The sequence below is a fragment of the Pocillopora damicornis genome, chromosome 9, assembly GCF_964200805.1.
Source record: "Pocillopora damicornis chromosome 9, jaPocDami1.2, whole genome shotgun sequence".
Lineage (NCBI taxonomy): Eukaryota > Metazoa > Cnidaria > Anthozoa > Scleractinia > Pocilloporidae > Pocillopora > Pocillopora damicornis.
Window position 1 is genome coordinate 22,722,640 of NC_142678.1, and position 18,497 is coordinate 22,741,136.

General features: G+C 36.6%; 2 protein-coding genes across 3 annotated transcripts in view; one reads left to right on the forward strand and one right to left on the reverse strand.

Moving 5' to 3' along the window:
- Window positions 1-882: 882 nt before the first annotated feature.
- On the forward strand, window positions 883-13,794 carry LOC113675889 (metal cation symporter ZIP14). 2 transcript variants are annotated; one of them, XM_027192492.2, is made up of 11 exons: window positions 1,132-1,503; window positions 1,831-2,115; window positions 5,729-6,217; window positions 6,492-6,663; window positions 8,095-8,264; window positions 8,766-8,954; window positions 9,171-9,317; window positions 10,186-10,290; window positions 11,004-11,301; window positions 11,734-11,921; window positions 12,224-13,794. In XM_027192492.2, exons 1-11 carry the CDS (start codon window positions 1,279-1,281, stop codon window positions 12,365-12,367), a joined length of 2,412 nt encoding a protein of 803 aa, XP_027048293.2. In that variant the 5' UTR covers window positions 1,132-1,278; the 3' UTR covers window positions 12,368-13,794. The 2 variants fall into 2 exon arrangements, with proteins under 2 accessions (XP_027048296.2, XP_027048293.2); XM_027192495.2 differs by lacking the exon at window positions 10,186-10,290 and having other exon boundaries at window positions 883-1,503.
- Window positions 13,795-14,100: 306 nt separating this feature from the next.
- LOC113675891 (vacuolar-sorting protein SNF8) overlaps window positions 14,101-18,497 on the reverse strand; it is a 5,836-nt gene continuing 1,439 nt past the window's right edge. Inside the window, exons 4-9 of the mRNA XM_089182851.1 lie at window positions 17,574-17,626; window positions 17,048-17,099; window positions 16,740-16,809; window positions 16,231-16,372; window positions 15,715-15,789; window positions 14,101-15,340 (exon numbers count right to left, since the gene is read on the reverse strand). Coding sequence (XP_089038977.1) covers window positions 15,248-15,340; window positions 15,715-15,789; window positions 16,231-16,372; window positions 16,740-16,809; window positions 17,048-17,099; window positions 17,574-17,626 — 485 coding nt within the window. The 3' untranslated portion in view covers window positions 14,101-15,247. The remainder of the gene's footprint in view (window positions 15,341-15,714; window positions 15,790-16,230; window positions 16,373-16,739; window positions 16,810-17,047; window positions 17,100-17,573; window positions 17,627-18,497) is intronic.

Sequence of the window (18,497 nt, forward strand, 5' to 3'; positions counted from 1 at the left end):
TTTCCGAGGCAGGTACCTCTATTTTGAAAACAAGGTATTCGGGTCGTTTCATATTTTGTGTCCACCTTAAGGGAAAGCAAAGTTATTGCTTTATGATTGGACTCGACTAATTTAATTAGAAGTCGGACAGATTGTCCTCTGTTCAAGTTGTTTGTACTAGCCTTTTACTCTCAAACAATAAAATCACAAAGCAAAATCACAAACAAAATAAAATTCCCAAGAAGTTAGGGAGACTGCATGGACAACATGATCAGAGAGTTTGCTCAGACGCTTTCTTTCTTTTTTCGAAAGTTGAATTGTACATACATACGAAAATATTTTGCGCAATCATTGCAAAAGTTGTTAGAGACGCCATGGATACCGTCTGAGAATACATTATTTGTTGGATTTCGTCATCATTTCACAGTCATTACGTAAGAAGAATTGAATCTTTGTTGGAGTGTAGTTGCATTCTTTCACGGTCTGTTTAATGGGACGAGTTGCTTCATATCCTCTCAGCTTTAAAAACTTTCAAAACAAAACAGAGTACCAGCTGTGGCGTTATCGCCTGTTTTTTTAAACACTTATTGCAGTTCTCGTGAAATCTTTTTGTTTGCCGAGTCCTGTTCCGGTCACACAATTCGCATTCCAATCTCTATAATTGTACTCTGAAATAGCTTACATTCTTTCACTCAAAATACTGATAATTTTAGCGTTTTTGAGCTTCAACCTTTTAAGAGGTCACGAACTCGCCGGTAAGACTGGATCAAACACTTTTCGCTCCAGGACGGCGTTTTAAATGCTAAAAACTTCCTTAAAGATGATCATGTAATTGGAGGAATTTGTTGTTACATGAAATTGGAGTGGAAATCATTTGTTAATCTAATAAACCGATGTCACAGTGTCGCCCTAGTGAGAAAACTTGGGCGTGGACTAAAATGCCCCCTAATTGGTATATCCATGAACGAGTAGAAAAAAATAATTTTCTGAATAGGAAGAAAAAGTTTATTATGTCGTATTGACGTTATTTTTTACCCGGATATGATGGTTAAAACAGAAAATTAGATTGAAACCGAAGCGTAAAAAGAGATGGAACTAAATGAAAATCAGCTCTGTCGCCTAGAACAAAGTGTTCAGCGAATTGGCCAATCAGCTCTCGCTGTCATGTCTGCGTAGGTTGACTTCACGTAATAATAACTTCGAGTTGAACGCTTCAACCACATTGTGCAACGCGAAGCATTTCACTTGCGAGACAGCGGTCATTAATAAGAGAAATCGTTATCTTCATTACTTAGCAAAATGATTTCCAAGGAAATTATTTTACTTTTGTGTTTTTATTTTAGTTTGAGATTTCTGGTCCGTGCTCACGAACTACCAAAGCAGGAGCATGAGCACTATAGTTTTACAGCGTTACAAGAAACATTAAATGGCGAGGTTCTCCTCTCAGATGATGTCAATAGACTCCTCTCCAAGCTGCATTTCTGGAACTGTTCAGACAGCAGTGCTGGGATCCACCACAGAACGGTAAAGGGAGATAAGTTAATATGTTAAAAAACACGATCTTTGACCTTGTGGTTCGTTGAATTTAAGTTAGGAAATAGATTCGCTCGATTCCCTCCGTTCATGAAAAAGTTAATAAAACTCCTGTATTCAATACTCGAATGAAGTAGCTCTTCTTTGATATATCTTTAGCTAATGCCAAAGCATCAAAAGAATCGAAATTGTCATAGTTGTGCTTAGAAAACATTAAAGAAATAGAGATCGAATCATGCGTTTTCCCTGTCGTTGTTTCGCCGAGCACGCGGTTCCTTTGTCTTTCTCGTCTCTTTGATCGAATTTTTTGCTATCTAGTGTCTCTCCACGACGGATGTCTTCAATTACGCTGGGTCATCGGTTACACAGTTGAATTCCAGCGAATTTGTTGAAATCAGTCCCATGATTGTTTACTGTCTGCTGCCTGCGCCTGAAAAGAACCCTGGTCGATGTTCACCTCCCAAGAACCACAGCGAACTTTACAACTTCTTCGCAAGGAATGTCAGTCAACATGGCGAACACGGAAATATTACGCATGAAGCATTGGATGAAATATTGGACAAGATCAACTCGACGATCGGGAAACATTTAACTAAGAAAAAGGTGAGAGGAAAAAAACTTGAATCTGATGAGTTTTTCTTTCCTTTTTTGTACAAAAAATGTTGCGCACTTAGTTGAACGTTGCTGTGCTTAAGGTACTTTCAGTTTTCGATCGATTCAAGACTTAGGGTTGAATAAAATATACCAACATGTTGCTTCCACGTGGCACAAATGAAGTCATCGCTTACTCGAGTTAATTCCCTTGAAATAGCCATGTAAGCAGGATTTTCTTTAAGGTTTTTAATCAGGCAGAGCTTTTTTAAAGGTAAACGGTATTCATATATCGAAATCCAACAGGGCGGACAAAACGTCATGCCGTTCGTACTTTCCTGCCACCGCAGCAAGATTTGTCAAAAAGACAGTCCCCATCAGAACGTTTTTAAACTAACCTTGACTCAGAAGTCTTTTTATGTTTTCAGAAAAGATAGGCAGTGCAAATTTATATTTTTATTGAGCCCAAGTTTAGACCTGATGAACATCATCTCTGTACTGCTCTCGAAGTAATGAAAGTAGCCGGCGAAACCTTGAAGAGAAGCCGGCGTACTTCGCCGGCTACCGGCTCTTATCTACAACCCTCAGTAAGGTTTTCACTGGGTGGCATGTAATCGCGTTACTAGTTTCAGACACATTGAGCTGTCTTTACATTACATCTCTTAAAAAAACGTGGCGACCATTGTGAAGCAGTTTTGAAGCGCAATTACTTGACCGAAATTTCTCCCCGTGTGTCTCTTTTGGAAGTAGTTTACATTTATGTGTAATCTATGACACTCGTATCGTGTCGACGGATGGTCTTAAAATAAACCCAAACCCAACTTTCCTTTACGTAAAGCTTCATATCGTGTCGACCGAATAAAAAAATGCTTAATGCGGACTTAATATTCAAAGTCGAGAAAATTCCAGGGGAAGATGTGTTCCAGCTATTTTTCTATATCTAGTTGTCATTTTAGATATTGGTGTGTTTTTCCACACGGACTTTATACGTTTAAGAGGTTTTTTTACCGTAACTTCAGTAAGACAATTTCTTTCTAAAAATGGAAGTGCATGCTCTGGCAGAGTGCCAGCTGCGATGACATGTTTTGTTGGTATCAGAGATTGGAATTAGAGGCCGCATTCTTTTCACGTGGAGCAAGATAATAGACAGGTGATCCTGTCTTTTTATCATGAGATTATCATTGCTGATTATTAATTGTTTAAAAAAATGTTGTGAATTCTCATAGCATGAGGTAAGGTTAATAATACTCTGCTTAGAAGGACTCTCCTTATCAAGAGATAAGCTTGTGCTGGTTAAAAATTGTCATTAATTTCCTATCTTTTCAATAGATTGCAATAGTGGCCAGGATTTTTCTGGTCACAGCATATTTGCAACAACAGGTGGAGTAAACTTGAAAGAATGCAGATTAGAGAGATGTTCTATTCAGTCTATGTCAACATTCCACAAGAGGTTCCTTTTGATTATATAACTCTGCAATAGCAATGGGTTTGATTCTGAAAGAGAAACTAATATTTGTGGAAAGAGGAAGTTGTTTTGCTCACTTAAAGATTTTAAGGGACAAAAGCAGCAGGCTTACATGTATAGAAGGTTAATTAAACTTCCACCAACAAGCCTTAAAACAGAGGCCCATTTATTAGTGATCCCTGATGAGTCAAGTGCTTTAATTCAACTCTGAAAGAGTTTGGCAATGAGAATAGGTAGACTTTTTTATGAGTAATTGTTGTAAATATGGGCTTCTCGAAATCTCCAGACTGCTAAGTCATGCTGATTTGCATACCATAGAACTCTCCAGAACATTTCATCATCCACGCATTTATTATGTAAATTTTAACTTTAATGCATAAACTTTCAGACAAAGGCACATTTGATCACATCATTACTGTGAAGATCGCTTTCATATTCAAAGGCACATTTATAAGTCATCAAAGTGATCCTATTCATTTTTAAAGATAATTATTAAAAAAAATGAGCAGACTTAGTATGAAATAGTTGCACTTGCACTTGTAAGCTTTAAAACAAAGGTCCACTTATAAAACATCCTAATTGTTTATGGTCTAGCAGATTTTATGCAGTCAAAAATTATTAATTGACAATGACTGCAGAGTTTAAGCAATGTGGTAATTCTTGTTTAGTTAAGAGATGTGGTGTTGTGCTGGTATAATAGTCTCAGGGGAATTAGTGTATAGTACAAGGGGTGTTATCATCATCTGTTTGCTTTGTTTAGTATGGATACTATAGGAAGCATTCACATGGATCTATCATTTCTTGAAGTTGAAGGGTTTAAAAAAGCTGACTGCCAGCAGACTAGTTTGTGATCTCAGCCAGTTACTTTGCACTCTGGTGGCTACTGCACTGAGTCTGTTTGAACATTTAACTTCTAGTATTTCTCATCATGCAACTTCAGCTCACAATTTCAAGACATTATCCACCAAACACGTGATGAGACTAGAAAAAGTTTTCATTGAAAGAGAGTTGTTTTGATATTGCACCAATCTCTCATCACTTATTTGTGAAGAAATGTGTATTGGAGAGAAAGGAGAATTACAATGTAGTGAAAGAAAGGCTTTTTACTTGATGATCCCAAGGTACAATTCATCAACTTGTAAATTATGCCTTAACAATCTTCCAATTTTGAGAGAGTTATAGAATTATCAGGACAAAACCTGAATTTTTTTTTGTAAAATTTACATCAGGATTCTTATTAATGTGTCAAATTGGGGACTGTGAATAGTAGTCCAATGGTTAGACAAGGAAGAATGTGAAATTAAGAAGTGACTGTTTTCTTCATTTGTCCCTGTGGAAAAAGCTGGCTTACACTGTTGACAAGGTAGTTGCCTACACAAACTAGGTAAATTGCTTTGTTGAAAATTATGTCACTTGTTTCAAACACCTCTTCATCTTAGTTTTTAACTACTATGTTGTTCATGTGCAATAGCAATATACTTTGTTTCCACAAGGCTGTCAACAGAAGTATAAAAGAAAGTGTGACAAGCAAACAAACTATCTGAGGAGTCCTTTTTATGAGCATTTGACTTCATATCAGGAAAAATTTGACAGTGATTTGTAATTAAATTCATGCTTGTGAAAGTTTATAAATCTGTCTTTTTAGATGAGTGTTTTCAGTTACATTAGGTAGGATAGTTTATTGAGCAATAATCACTTGATTGCTCGCAGTTTTTTTGAAGGAAACATGGAACTTAAATGAAATCAGGAGGAAGCATTAAAACAAATCAGCTGAAAATTTTCATGTCATTCTATTAGTGGGTAAAATGAATTGAGTATGCATTTTAAAAATATTTCAACTCACTAGTTTTATCAGAATGAGCATAAATATGGTGCTGTTGTTGTGTAAATTAGAAGAACTGTAATGAATAGTGGTGGGAAATTTAGGAAAATGAATCATTAAAAAAGACTATCAATCCTGATTCCTGTAGACGTAGTAACAAGAAAAATGGCTGCTCTCCTACCCAGTTATCTTTTGTTTTAAGGAGGGAAGGTGTTCACGATGTGTATTGTTTGGCATAAAACTTTCACAGCTTTGAATGCTACTTTACTTTACATAGGTGAGTGTGATTTAGGGAAAATCTAACAGTTTCTTTGTGTGTGTGTGTGTGTTTTTTGTAGTGTTTTTCTGCTGAAGACATTGTTAAAGAGATTGAGGAAGAAAAAGATCACCATCATGAAGAAGAAGAACATCACCATCATGAAGGAGAAGATCACCATCATGAAGAGGAAGAGAAAACCCTTGACCTGGGAGACTTTCAAAATGCCTGTGCCAGTATTGTGCTACATTTAGTACAGGGATACTGCATTGAAGAAGCCCATGGTCACAATGAGACCTCAACTTTACCTTCAAGGGAGTTCTTCATGAATGAGCTCTTTGAGAACAAGACACGCCTCCTTGAGGAAGATTTGGAAGCAATTATGAAAGTCCTAAAAATTGGTAAAATTGGTAAAGTTGAGTCATCAGGTGGAGAGGATTCACATGGTCACAACCATCGACGAAGACGATCTGCTGGGTCCCTCTTGTCCTCATCACTGGAATCAAAGACCCCTCATTCTGTTCATCGCCGTGAAGTTGATGATCATGCACATGCTCATGAGACTGGAACTGTAAGGAACATAGTTATTGATTTACCCTTTAACTTCCAAGATCTGATTGTTAATTCTCCCTTCTAGATGCCACACCTTTCCTTGTGATATAGTTATTAGAATTTGGTAGTAGATCAAGATAGCAACCACCTCATAGGTTTGATTATTCTCTAATCGTCATTTGTTCTGATCAGTGAGGGTTTTGTTATTGCTGATGTTGTTTACATGTTGGGTAAACTTATTGTCGTGAAACAACAGTATAAAAAGAGGGTATGTTGTATCATTACATTCCCAGTGTTACTCCCTTGATGACATGCTGACAGTTTTTGATATTGATCACGAGACTGGTGCAGATAAATTTGACTTCAAAGAACTATGCCCTGCTTTCATTCAACAAGCCAAAAGTGGACATTGCAATGAAGCTGCTCCAACGGCTAGACCTAACACTGATCAAGACATGGGAAAAAGTAAGTGTTTCTATGTAAGGCTGTTATTTCATATTTAGCTACTTAAGTCTCATTCTGAAAGTGTTTTTCAATGCATAGTTAAGTCGGCAATCCAAGCTACAACTCTTTTGGTAAAAAAAAAAACCAACTTAGCAACTTGACTGTCTGGTAATTTTGAAGTTAGCTGTAGGATTTATTCTGCTCTGTGCTTATGGTCTAAGAGTGTGATCAATGTTAAAATGGTAAAGGTAAAGAATCTAGTCCTACTGACGTGTCGGCTGACAGTCGGCCAATACGTTGGCCACTGTTTACCTTCTAATGTACAAGATGTGTCAGTGGTGTGTTGGTGACTTTGTTTGGGCCTTACTTATGCAAAGCAATGCTAAACCTTCCTTTTCCACACTTATCTGTAATGTTGTCTTTGTAAAACTTTCACTCGCAGTATCAAAATGAATAATTTCTTTTGGCCACCATTTTGTTTATCATGTTATTGGAACCCAGTCCCTACTCAGTTACTTATCCTGACTGAGCATTAGATGAACATTTCCCTTATTTTTCCATAAGAAGACCTTAATATTCCAAACTGACACCTGTTGTTGAGTTTTAAATTTTTAACACCTAAAACACTTCAATTTTATTACGTTGGACATTGACTTTTTCAAACATGGTGGCTCCTAAAGGAGCCATTTTTTTTGGCGACGAAGCCCTCTTCTTCCTCAAAATGGCGACGATTTAGAGTTCCTTTTCCTATGTGGTTGATCTTACTATTGCTTTGGTAGTGTGTTGGCTGATGCGTTGGTCAATCTTACCAACCCTTAAGAAAGAAATAATTAGGAGAAGACCTAGGTATTAGTGTTTTGTTCTCAAAATGGCAGTGATTTAGATCTTACCAATGAGTTGGTGGTGTGTTGGCCAATGCGTTGGCAGTGTGTTGGCAGTGTGTTGGCCGATGTGTTGGTAGTATGTTGGTGGTGTGTCAGTAGAGTGTCAGCTGACGCAGTGGCCGATGCATCGGTAGGATTGGATTCTTTACCTTTACTGTTAAAATTATGTATGATTATTACACTTTATCAGTTCCTTGATGGGAATTAGCCTCTTTCTCTTTTGATCATCCCAGTATGATATGCAAATGTTTAGCATTAACCTACAGTTGGCAGCCAAAGAACTTTCCCTATGATGATCCCCTTTTCTAGGGCACAGACTCTCCAATCTCTATAGCCTAGTTTTTGAATGCAACCACTCCCTCAGTACTGGAATTATTCAAAGTCCTTTTACATTTTATCAGTCCTCTTTTTAAGAGCAATGATGTATATCCTTTTATCAACATCAAAATTTTCATTTCCACTGGGTAGGTGAATGTATGGCATGCTACACTCTTCATAGCTCTGAACCATTTCATCTGAACCTTTTCCCAGCTAAGCTTATTGTTATTTCTCAATGTTTAACTTTCAGTATGGGGCTATGGCTTTGTTTCTGTTACCATCATCAGTCTCACATCCTTGGCAGGAGTGGCCACCATCCCATTTTTTGGAAAGAGCATGTACAAGAAAGTCCTGGCCACCTTGGTTGCACTTGCTATTGGAACACTGGCTGGAGACAGTTTACTTCATTTGTTACCTCATGTAAGGATATAAACCCTTTACACCCTAACATCAGTATCAATATTCTCCGTACTTTGTACATTTTGTTTTGTACTGACAAGGAGAATTGGTCTAACAATCAAAGCTTTTTAGGGTTGGTCCAACATTCTCATGATCTCTGTGAATGATTTAGCAGTATTGAAAGGAGAAATTAGATGCACATTAGATCACTCTCAGGATTTAAAGTGTCAATGACATCATGTTTAGAAATGTTAAGTGGTGTTATAACCAGAATTTCAAATTATGAAATAGGACAATCTCTGTTGTTCAGTGAATTCAATTGATAGTCTGGGAGGAGTTGCTCTCTATTCCCTTGCTTCTATAAGAAGTAAAGTATTTCATGTTTAAATTCTGACAAACCCAATATTTGGGATTGTTCTTTCATATTGCCTCTCTCAGTATAGAATATATAAACTATGTTATTTACCTGCCAAAGAAGACATAACTTACTTTACCACAATTACCCTTTTTTTCATTATGCAGGCATTCGGTCTCCATGCACATGAAGAAGAAGGTGCCGGCCATGAAAGTCATGAAGAAGATAATGGCTTTGTCTGGAAAGCTTTGGTTGTACTGGTCACTATTTACGCATTCTTCTTGTTTGAGACTCTGATGCATCTGTGTTTGAAGAGTAAGATTGGAGAACACAGCCACAGTCATGTTGATGTTGAGGTGGGAAAATTTAATACATTAGACACTGCATGTTCTAAATACTTTGCCTATTCCTCTGTCATATATTTTAATGGAAAAATGAGATCAGTCTTGGCATTGCTCTCACTCTTTTTTGTTTTAAGCCTGAAATCAAGAGTTTTTTGTTATCCTGGCATGATAATACTGCCAGAAAATTTTCCAACACTGAAACTAAGTGTTATTATCGTATTTTTGCAGCTTCCTGGTCCTTCCAGTCGGCATATGAGCTTCAAAAAGGAGAGAAAATGTTCCAGGTTGGAGCGCCGTGAAGGTATACCGCCCATTGCCGATAATCATGAAGAAAAACCACCCATGGGAAATGGTGACATTGTTTTGACTAATGTGGTGAGTAGAATATTAAAAGCTTTCTTTACTTTGTTGGTTGGAGAAAGACCTGGGGTACTTTGCTCCACCCTAGTTAATAAATAAATGTATAAATGGACACCTGTGAGCAGTTAATACAACATTCAGCTTTTATTAATTGAAATACTTCACAGGGGATTTAAGCACCTTCATCAAATATTTGACACAAGAGGTTTACTGGGGAAATTGGGGAAAAATTTGATTATGGGGACCAATTTTTATGTTTTGTGTGTAAATATTACCCTTAGTATTTAAAGGAGATTAAGGAAGTGAAGGTGAATGTGGATCAGAATTCAGATGCATAGGGTTATAACAAGATTAAGTTGTGAGTATTAATTATAGAATGCCAGCACTGAAACACTCAGCTCAATTGAGGCTGCATGATGTCAATAAAATTCTATGATAGATAGATCCTCTAAAAGTCACCAGATCAGAGTACAATGCAGAGGATATGGTGCTGATGCTAATGTTAAAATTGAAGAGTGACAAAAGAATCATAAAAAAAAAATCCTGTAACCCTTTGACCTCTTAGAGTGACAAGCATCTAATTTCTCTTTACAAGATCATCCCAAATCACACATTAAGGTAATGAGAAAAAAGGAAATGATCACCAACTAATTGAGCCCTTGATTGTTAAAAAAATTCTCCATGTTAGCACCTTGGGAAATGTGCAGAAAAAAGTGTGGAGAACACAGATGTTTATGTTAGGGTACATTTTAAATCTGATGTGTGTAAAGTTAAGTTAATCTACTTTTGTTTAAACTCTTATTTTAATGTTTAAACTCTTAGGTTGGTTGAATTGTTTTGAATTGAAGTTTAAATGTAAACCTGTAATCTTTTATCGCTTAAGGACGGTCCCGCAGCATGTTACATCTCCAGTCCTTCGTGTACATTTTATTCACACTGTGTCTATGAGTATGTTTCTAGTTCAGACACTGAAGGGTGTGATTACCAGGTAAAGTGACAATTGATAATGTCATGTTGTATTCATAATTAGGGGTATTCCAATGATTATGATTGTAAAAGTTGAATGATCTTACCTCCCAAACTGTTGGTTCTGATTTGGGTAAAATTTTCTATTGTAAATATGCTCTAAATGTCTTAAAAGTATAAAAGTGATGTGATCTTGTCAAATTCTTTATTGAAACTGTTTAGGGAAAGCTCATTGGTTTTCAGCATGAGAAAGCATTGAATTGTGCCTAGTATAATAATTGCTGAAACAGTGAAATTTTTAAATGAATGACTAAAGGAGAATAGATGATGAGACTGAATTCATTTTAAATTTTTATAAAATTAATGAACTTTCCACAAACAACATCTTTTGATGAAGGGCAACTTGATATTTTTTGTGTCTGATCAACAAACAATAAGACATAATTACCAGTTACTTCATGCAGTTGCAATTGGGTTGAGCACTGACAGAGTGGGCATTCTGGCTGATAAATTGATGTTCCTTTTAACCAGGGAAATTTTGTGGGATGCAAAAGTTTTGTAATGGAGTTACATTCATGTGAAATTATGCAATTTGCTCCTGCTCAAAAGATTTAAAAATGTAGCCTGACGGTTCTAATATCCAGTTGGTAATTAGACACAGAGCTCATTGCCGAAAAGAATCATGCTGAAATGTACTTTATGCAGGTACAAAGAATAGATTTTTCTTTTAAGCAGAATGCGAAAGGTGAGATCAATGGAGATGCACTCCCTCAGGATGCATCAGGCAAACCCAAGAAAAGTCTTAAACAGAGCTTGTCACGCCGTTCAGTATTCAGTAACGAAGAAGGAATGAGGAAACCTCTGAAAAAGATATCAACTATTGCCTGGATGATCATAATAGGTGATACTCTTCATAACATCAGTGATGGTTTAGCCATTGGTGCAGCATTTGCCGAAGGAGGGAGTTCTGGTATCTCTGGTGGCATAAGTACATCAATAGCTGTGTTTTGCCATGAGTTGCCACATGAACTTGGTAAGAAAATCTTTATGGTACTGCATGCATGTAACTTGATCAGTTTGATATTACTACATATGTGAATGCCATGATTACCTGTTGCCTAATGGCCTTGAGCACAGGCCAGGTCATTGTGCTGTGTTGTTGGGTGAGATGCCTATTTCCCTCTGCTACTTCCTACCTCCTGTCTTTGTTCTAGCATACCATGCATTACCTGTATCATACCAAAGCAAAGATGAGCAGTTAATAACTGAACTTCTGCCAATGTGGAATCTACCAAACATTGTACAAAATACAGTTAAACTAACATATGTTTGAGAGATGATCAATGTTTCCATGCTCTAGAATTCCCAGCAGTCACTAAACAGTTAAAATATTTATTGCATTTAATTATCAGATGATTTTTTCAATGGAGTGAGTAGTACTGTAATTTTTCTGTTCAATTTGCAGGTGATTTTGCAGTACTGCTCTCAGCTGGCATGTCTGTGAAGATGGCACTGGTAGCAAATTTTTTGTCAGCCTTGTCTTGCTATATTGGATTGGCAATTGGTATCTCTGTTGGTCACCAGGCTGATGCACGGTTCTGGATCTTTGCCATTGCTGGAGGAATATTTCTCTATGTATCTTTGGTGGACATGGTAAGAAATATTTTCTATAGAATTTGACATATTTTATTTGCCGTACATAAAGGGCTATTTTTATTAGATAGGATTATGAACCCTAAAGCCAAAGGTGAAGGTTTTAGGTTCCTGGGTAGGTTACCTTGTTGTTTCTCAGGAAGGAGCTTGAGTGGGTACCAGTTCACTGTCAGGGAAATCTGGCAAAATGCTGGAGGAGGGGTGTGGTAACCTGGAGCAGACTTGCAAAACATGTATGCCTTGAGAAACAATACACTGTAGTTTTCAGTTCAGAGCTAACATAACAACTTATATTTTTGCAGCTGCCAGACCTGATGCACAGTGAGTCATTGCAGACTGAACCAGTAGTAACATTTGCTTGTCAAAACTTTGGCATACTGCTTGGAATTGGGATTATGTTGGTGATATCCTTGTATGAGGAAGATCTGATGGGTCTTAATTGGTAGTGGATGTTTGCCTTTCTGAAACTGTTGTTTTACAAATAGAAAAAGATTTCTCTGGGCTCGTCAGTATTATAGTAAATGACTTTGTTGTAGTGTGTAGATTAGTCAGGATATTTAAGTGAGTGAGTGACATGAGTGGCACAGGTGCTTTCTATATATATATATATATATATATATATATATATACATAGATAAGTCAGGATATTTTAAATCAGCGAGTGACACAAGTGGCACAAGTGCTCTTTATATATGTTGAGTTAGTAACATTGGCTTTGCCATCATATTCCAGTTAATGGACACATTAAGGTTTTTAAGTGTATACGAGTGATGCGCTGTATTGTCAAAATGCATTTGGCATGTAGAAATATTATTGTCCTATGTAAGGTTCTCTGATGGCTAAATGCTACTCAGATAAATCTGTGAATGAAAATGTGGGAAATTCATTCAGTTTCAGCTTCTTTTTATGTTTCTGTAGCCACTCAAATTCTTTTTAACAACCTTTTGGAGCAACATCTGTACCTGAAATTCCTTTACTACAAGGTTAACTGATGCACAAAGTTTAGAGTAATGACAAAGGTTCCTTCAGATCTTGAACAAATCTGAGAGAAAAACAAATTATCTGTTACTAATCATGGTAAATGAAAGGGTTTTCAACAAAGGACTAGAAATTCAGGCTCAATTTTTTTCTCATGCCAAATGACGTTTGGTATTTTTCATAGGGGTTCAACATTTTAAATCTGTTAACTCCAATTTAGATTGGAAATACTGTGTTATAATGTACTGAATTGTGAGATTTCAGACACTCTTGCATTTTTATGTAAAATTATGTTTAGTGTTTTTCCTAGGGGTTCAAAATTTTGAATCTGTTAACTCTAATTCAGATTGGAAATACTTTGTTATAATGTACTGAATTGTGAGATTTCAGATATTCTTGTATTTTGAATGCCAATAATCATTTAGCATCAATTATTACACTTTGAATTGTGTTCTTCCTATGTGCCACATGATTGACAGATGTTATAAAAACAATTTTGTCTCAAATCAACATGTTTTACTACTTGTTAAAGTGTAAAATAGCATGTTCAAAATAAGCCCATTGAAAATTGCAGCTGACAAAAACTGAATTATTTTCCAAGGGTGGATATTATTCTTATTTGTTCAAAACTGTACAAAACATCTGACTAACAGCTGGTACACGAGATGAAAATACTTTTTTAAATTTAGGCACAAAATATAGAGGAAATTAAGGTGATATTATTTACAGTACTGTTGTTCTACTAGTTTCTTTTTATATTTGAGAAAACTAGATCAGGATTTTAATTATCATTAATATGCAGTTTTTTAAGGTAAGGAGTTAATGATGTAATTCATACTGTTACAGTGTTCTTAATTCTCATTATATTTGAATAAAACGAGCATCTTTGACAAGATGAGTGAGATTTCTCTTATCTGAAATATATTTATGTAGCTATTATTTTATGTCTAATGACAATCATCAAGGAGGCTAAATAAAGGTTAGTTTATTTTGTACACCATACTGCTGGTTCAAACTGGACACCATGCTGCCATTTATGTCAGTTTGTTGAACCACTGGCACTGTAAAATTTTCTGATACCCTTAAATGTTTTGATTCTATGCTATAAAGCCTGGTAATTCTTTGACACCCTTTATCAGTTATATACTGGATAAAGCTCCCCTATGCCCTCTCTGCTGCAGCTCATTCAGGCAATCTATAATACTTGTAACTTCCAGTTTTTATTCAGTTTCCAAATTATCAATATTACATTGACTGATTTTCAAATAGCCACTGCTAGGTTAACCTTAACTCCCAGACCAAGTTTGTAATTCTCCTTATTGTCAACCATACAATTCTTATGGTGTTACTTTAGAGAATTTAGTATTGGATCAACTAATTATCCCCAAATTAATATTTTTCTTTATTTTTATCACTTCTTTTGGTTGATACTATATTGATATTGTAAGGAGAAATTCTGTCTTGGTCACTCATGAGTAAAAGGGTTAAGGTGGGTCTGTAAGTAAGATTGAGATACCTGACTAAACTATCTGAGCTACCTACCTTAAAGAGGTTTATAGCTGACATTTTAAGCGTTAGCTCTTTATCAGAGTGAATGACAGAGGGCTGATGCTTGAAACATCAGCTTTGAAACTCCTTACGGTGGCTAATCTACATGATTAACTCAGTTGAAAATACTACATAACTCCATTATACTCTCCCACCAATGCAGCACCACAGTTTCTTTAGAAACTTACCCTCTTTTTCTGAGCTAACTGCCTAAACTAAATTGGATTCAGTGTTAGGAAATACTTACAATTAAACACAGTTTTACAACTTATACATAGGCTGAAAAGAGAAGTTTTTTTGTAATTTCAGAATTTAAGCAATTGTCTTTGCCAGGATCCCAAACAAAATTTTATTGCATTTTGTTGAAAAATATTTTCCAGGTAGGTCTCTAGACAGGTTGCAATGATCTTGACAGAGTAATCATGGCTGATTTTGATCCCTTTCTTGGTTTACTTGTCACTCTCACAGTACCCCTCTTCATCAAGGAGTTTAAATAGGTAGCATTGAATTGAATACTTCACTGATCATAGCTTGAATTATTGGTAACCAGAAGGTGATTCTGAATTAGAGCTGACATCTAAGAAGGATGAAATGTGTGCACTAATTACCTTGTCATTTGCAAAACACCACATACACTGCCACCTTGTAAATTGGTCTTGTAATTTAATTACACAGTGATGCAATGGAAATTATTGAGAATTATGACCTGATTCTTGGGAATTGCCACTACAATAGATATTTTAAGTTCACAATGGGTTATATTTAATTGATATTCTTCTATATGGCTTCAATTCAGTAGGCTATGTTTCTGGGAAGAGACCTGGAAACCAGTATAATCTTTCATTGGGTGCTTGGTCGTCAACCCAGGCCATCTCTTCATGAACCATGTGATCCTAAAAAATAACAACAACAACTGCAAAACCAACGACAGAAAAATCAGCAGGTGATCTAAAACCCAAATTTATTTTTCTTGATACTGGCTAGTACATTTCCCTTGCCTGTAATGAGAATTAAGTGTAAAATCAGGGCATATGATAATTGCAGATAGTTCTCCGCGTTCCCATATGACCAGCAGATTTAATGATCTATTGGTAAGTATGAAGAAGTTACTTAAACGATTCCCTTGCTTAGGGTGGTTTGGTTGGCTTTATTTTGAGTTCTTGTTGGCTCTTTAAGGCATTTTCCTTTCTTCCCATTGGTTATTGTGATTATTTGGGTTTACTTTATCAAGACACTCAGTCAAAAAGTGCCCATTTATGTAGCTTACCAAAACTCTCTTTGTGCGATCAGCATCCCATCCTAGATCCTTCATTATGAATGATACAGATGTGCACCCTGTACCCTGGAGAAACAGAAATTAGTGCAGAGTTGGCTACAAAGGTAACAAATTTAGTAGACTTCTGTCAGAAACTTGCTGCTAGAAAATTATCATCCATGCTTCTCAAAATATCATTGGTCAGTTAAGACAAGAAAACTGAAATATTACAGTCATATCATTTATAAAAATAGTAATATGTGTGTGTAGGGATATGCTTGGCAAAGAGTAGGAGGGGGAAAGATGGCAAGGAAAATAATGACAAGAGCCAACAGAAGTCTGTAAGGTGTGGTCAGGGGTGTCTCTAGCAAGTGTTGGGAGGGGGGGGGGGAGAAGTCCATGACAGAAACCAACCATTTTGGTTGCCACGGCAAGTAAAAAAGCTTTTTGTTGATTAAATTTGCATTCTTCATGAGAGAATAGCAAGTTTTACCATTTTATTTCCTTGGCATGGCTTAAAATACAAACCTGTGCGAGCTGAAGAGCAGCAGTGTGATCCATGCTTAATTCTCCTGGCACTGATTGGACGAGCCGTTTGGTACCGACTGGTATGATCTGGAAGCCACTTCCCATTACATGTAGCTTTTTGATGGCACGTGCCAAATCATCCCTGGAATGAACAGGATGGCAAAGTTAGCCTTTGAGCTTCATGAGCAACACTATGAAAGCTTGTTCTGGTTTCTACAGCATAAAGCCACTAGAACTATTGCTGCTCCCCATGGATGGCCTGGGTGGAGAAAGGTACTGTAATAGTAAAGTGTTTTCCACAAGAACATGCACAAAAATTAACCTGGCCAAGTCTCAGATCTGGAACCCATACTTCAAAGTTTTTCATCCTTAAATTGAAATGCCACAGCATCTCCCATTTTCAAAATGGTGACTTCTTCATAATTAAGTCAAGAATACCTAATTTCTTCCACCAAACTTAAAATAAAGTAAACCAAAAATTACTTTGAAAGTAAACTTGCAACTCTTACTCAGATACATCTTGTCTAGATTTGCTAGTCTTGAGAATTTTCTTGTGTAACTCATCCATTGTCATCAGGCCTAAGATGTTGAAAGACAGATATAAACATTCACACCATAGATTCAAAAGGGAAGACAATATTTATTTATCTGTTGCTTATAGGGACTCAAATGCATATGCAACAAATTTCTGGATATTAATAGTGTACTGTTCAGTATTACCTGCAAATTCATTCAATCTAACTTGACACTAGCTGTGTGAACATGTCTTCTCATATCATGAAGGAAATTTTTAACATCTTGTAAGGATTGCACAAACCTCCATTCCGTGACCTTGTTGCCATGCAGATTTCAACAATTTGGATACCAAGCTGGTTTAGAATAAGACAAGAAGAACATGAAGGCAGTTTAATAACAATGTTACTATCCTTTACTCATAGTTGTGGGAGGATTTAGACTTTAGATGACCATGCAATAGTTTTACTTACTGTTGAAAAGAATAAGTGTTGCACTTCACAATGGTTATTGATTGCAAAATAGATAACCAGTTTTCTTTGGAGTTATTGACACCAGTAAGTAACACCAGGTCGCATACATCATGCAATGATATCAATGACAACTTCTAAAGGTTCTAGGATTACAAGTTATAACATAATATTTTTTAGCTTTTGCCTTTTGCTAAGCTCAGTTTTTGTCTTTGTAAATTTTTCACCTTTGTTAATAAGTCTTGTGTTGTAAGCCATACTTTTTTCCCATTGGATGAAGTATTGGTAATAGTGTGTTAGGAGTGCCTCGCAAAGGATCTTGCCATTAGTTTGTTTTTGGTGTTTCATCTGACTACCTACCTCATAGTAGAAATCTCCAACACCAAGCAGCTCTGCCCAGAAACCTTTGCTTGCTGAAATGCAAGTGGCAGCAAATGTGGTGTGAGAATTTGATGTTTCTTCAGTTGAAGCAAAATGCCTTGGTTTTCCCTCTGTTTGATGGTTTTCCATCATATGTATGAACACAAATCCAGAGATGACTGTGCTACTAGAAATAAGAGGTTTTTCCAACCTGTTCTCTATGTGGCTTTCTACCTTGCAGACCTCAGTTGTTCTAAGGGTATCCGGACAACTCGCCCCCTGGACAATTAGCCCCAGACGACTAGCCCCCAGTCTCTGGACGATTAGCCCCCAGTATTTGGACGATTAGCCCCCAGTCTCTGGACTATTAGCCCCCAACCCACCAACCTTGAAATAAACTATGTTCTTGCCCTTTACTTTTTACGAACGTTTCCCTATCATATATTATGAAATAAACAATGTTCTTGTTATTTGCTTTTTACGAACATTTCTCTGCCATGCTTGTTAAATTATAAAGTAAACTACGTTCTTGCTGTCTTGTTGTTTGCTTGTTATGAACGTTTCTCTGCCGTGCGTATCGAATTATAAAGTGAACTGTGTTCTTTCTGTTTATATATTCTACAAAAATGAACTTTGTTCTTTCTGTTTACATACTTTGCGAATGTTTCTCCGTCATGTTGTTTAAATAGGAAAGGAAAGAAACCAGGGACGAAACTTCGAAACTTTAACTTATTGGCGACTACTTGTTAATGTCAATCGGGCGTGTCACAGGCAGATTACCGCAACGCTGTTAAAATCGGTGCGTCTATCAACTGGCGCTGCTTAACTTGTGACTTCCCTCAGGCCGAAAGCACCGCTCTCAGTGAAAATTTAAGTGAAATCTCAGCATCTGCCAATCCTGACGCTGATTTTGACTCAGAGGAA

Excerpts from the sequence above, each read along its gene's own strand:
- LOC113675889 (XM_027192492.2), top strand. The coding sequence starts at position 1,279 with ATGATTTCCAAGGAAATTATTTTACTTTTGTGTTTTTATTTTAGTTTG. Across the intron at positions 10,291-11,003 it reads CTGAAGGGTGTGATTACCAG|AATGCGAAAGGTGAGATCAA; the intron begins GTAAAGTGACAA and ends TCTTTTAAGCAG. Across the intron at positions 11,302-11,733 it reads TGAGTTGCCACATGAACTTG|GTGATTTTGCAGTACTGCTC; the intron begins GTAAGAAAATCT and ends TTCAATTTGCAG.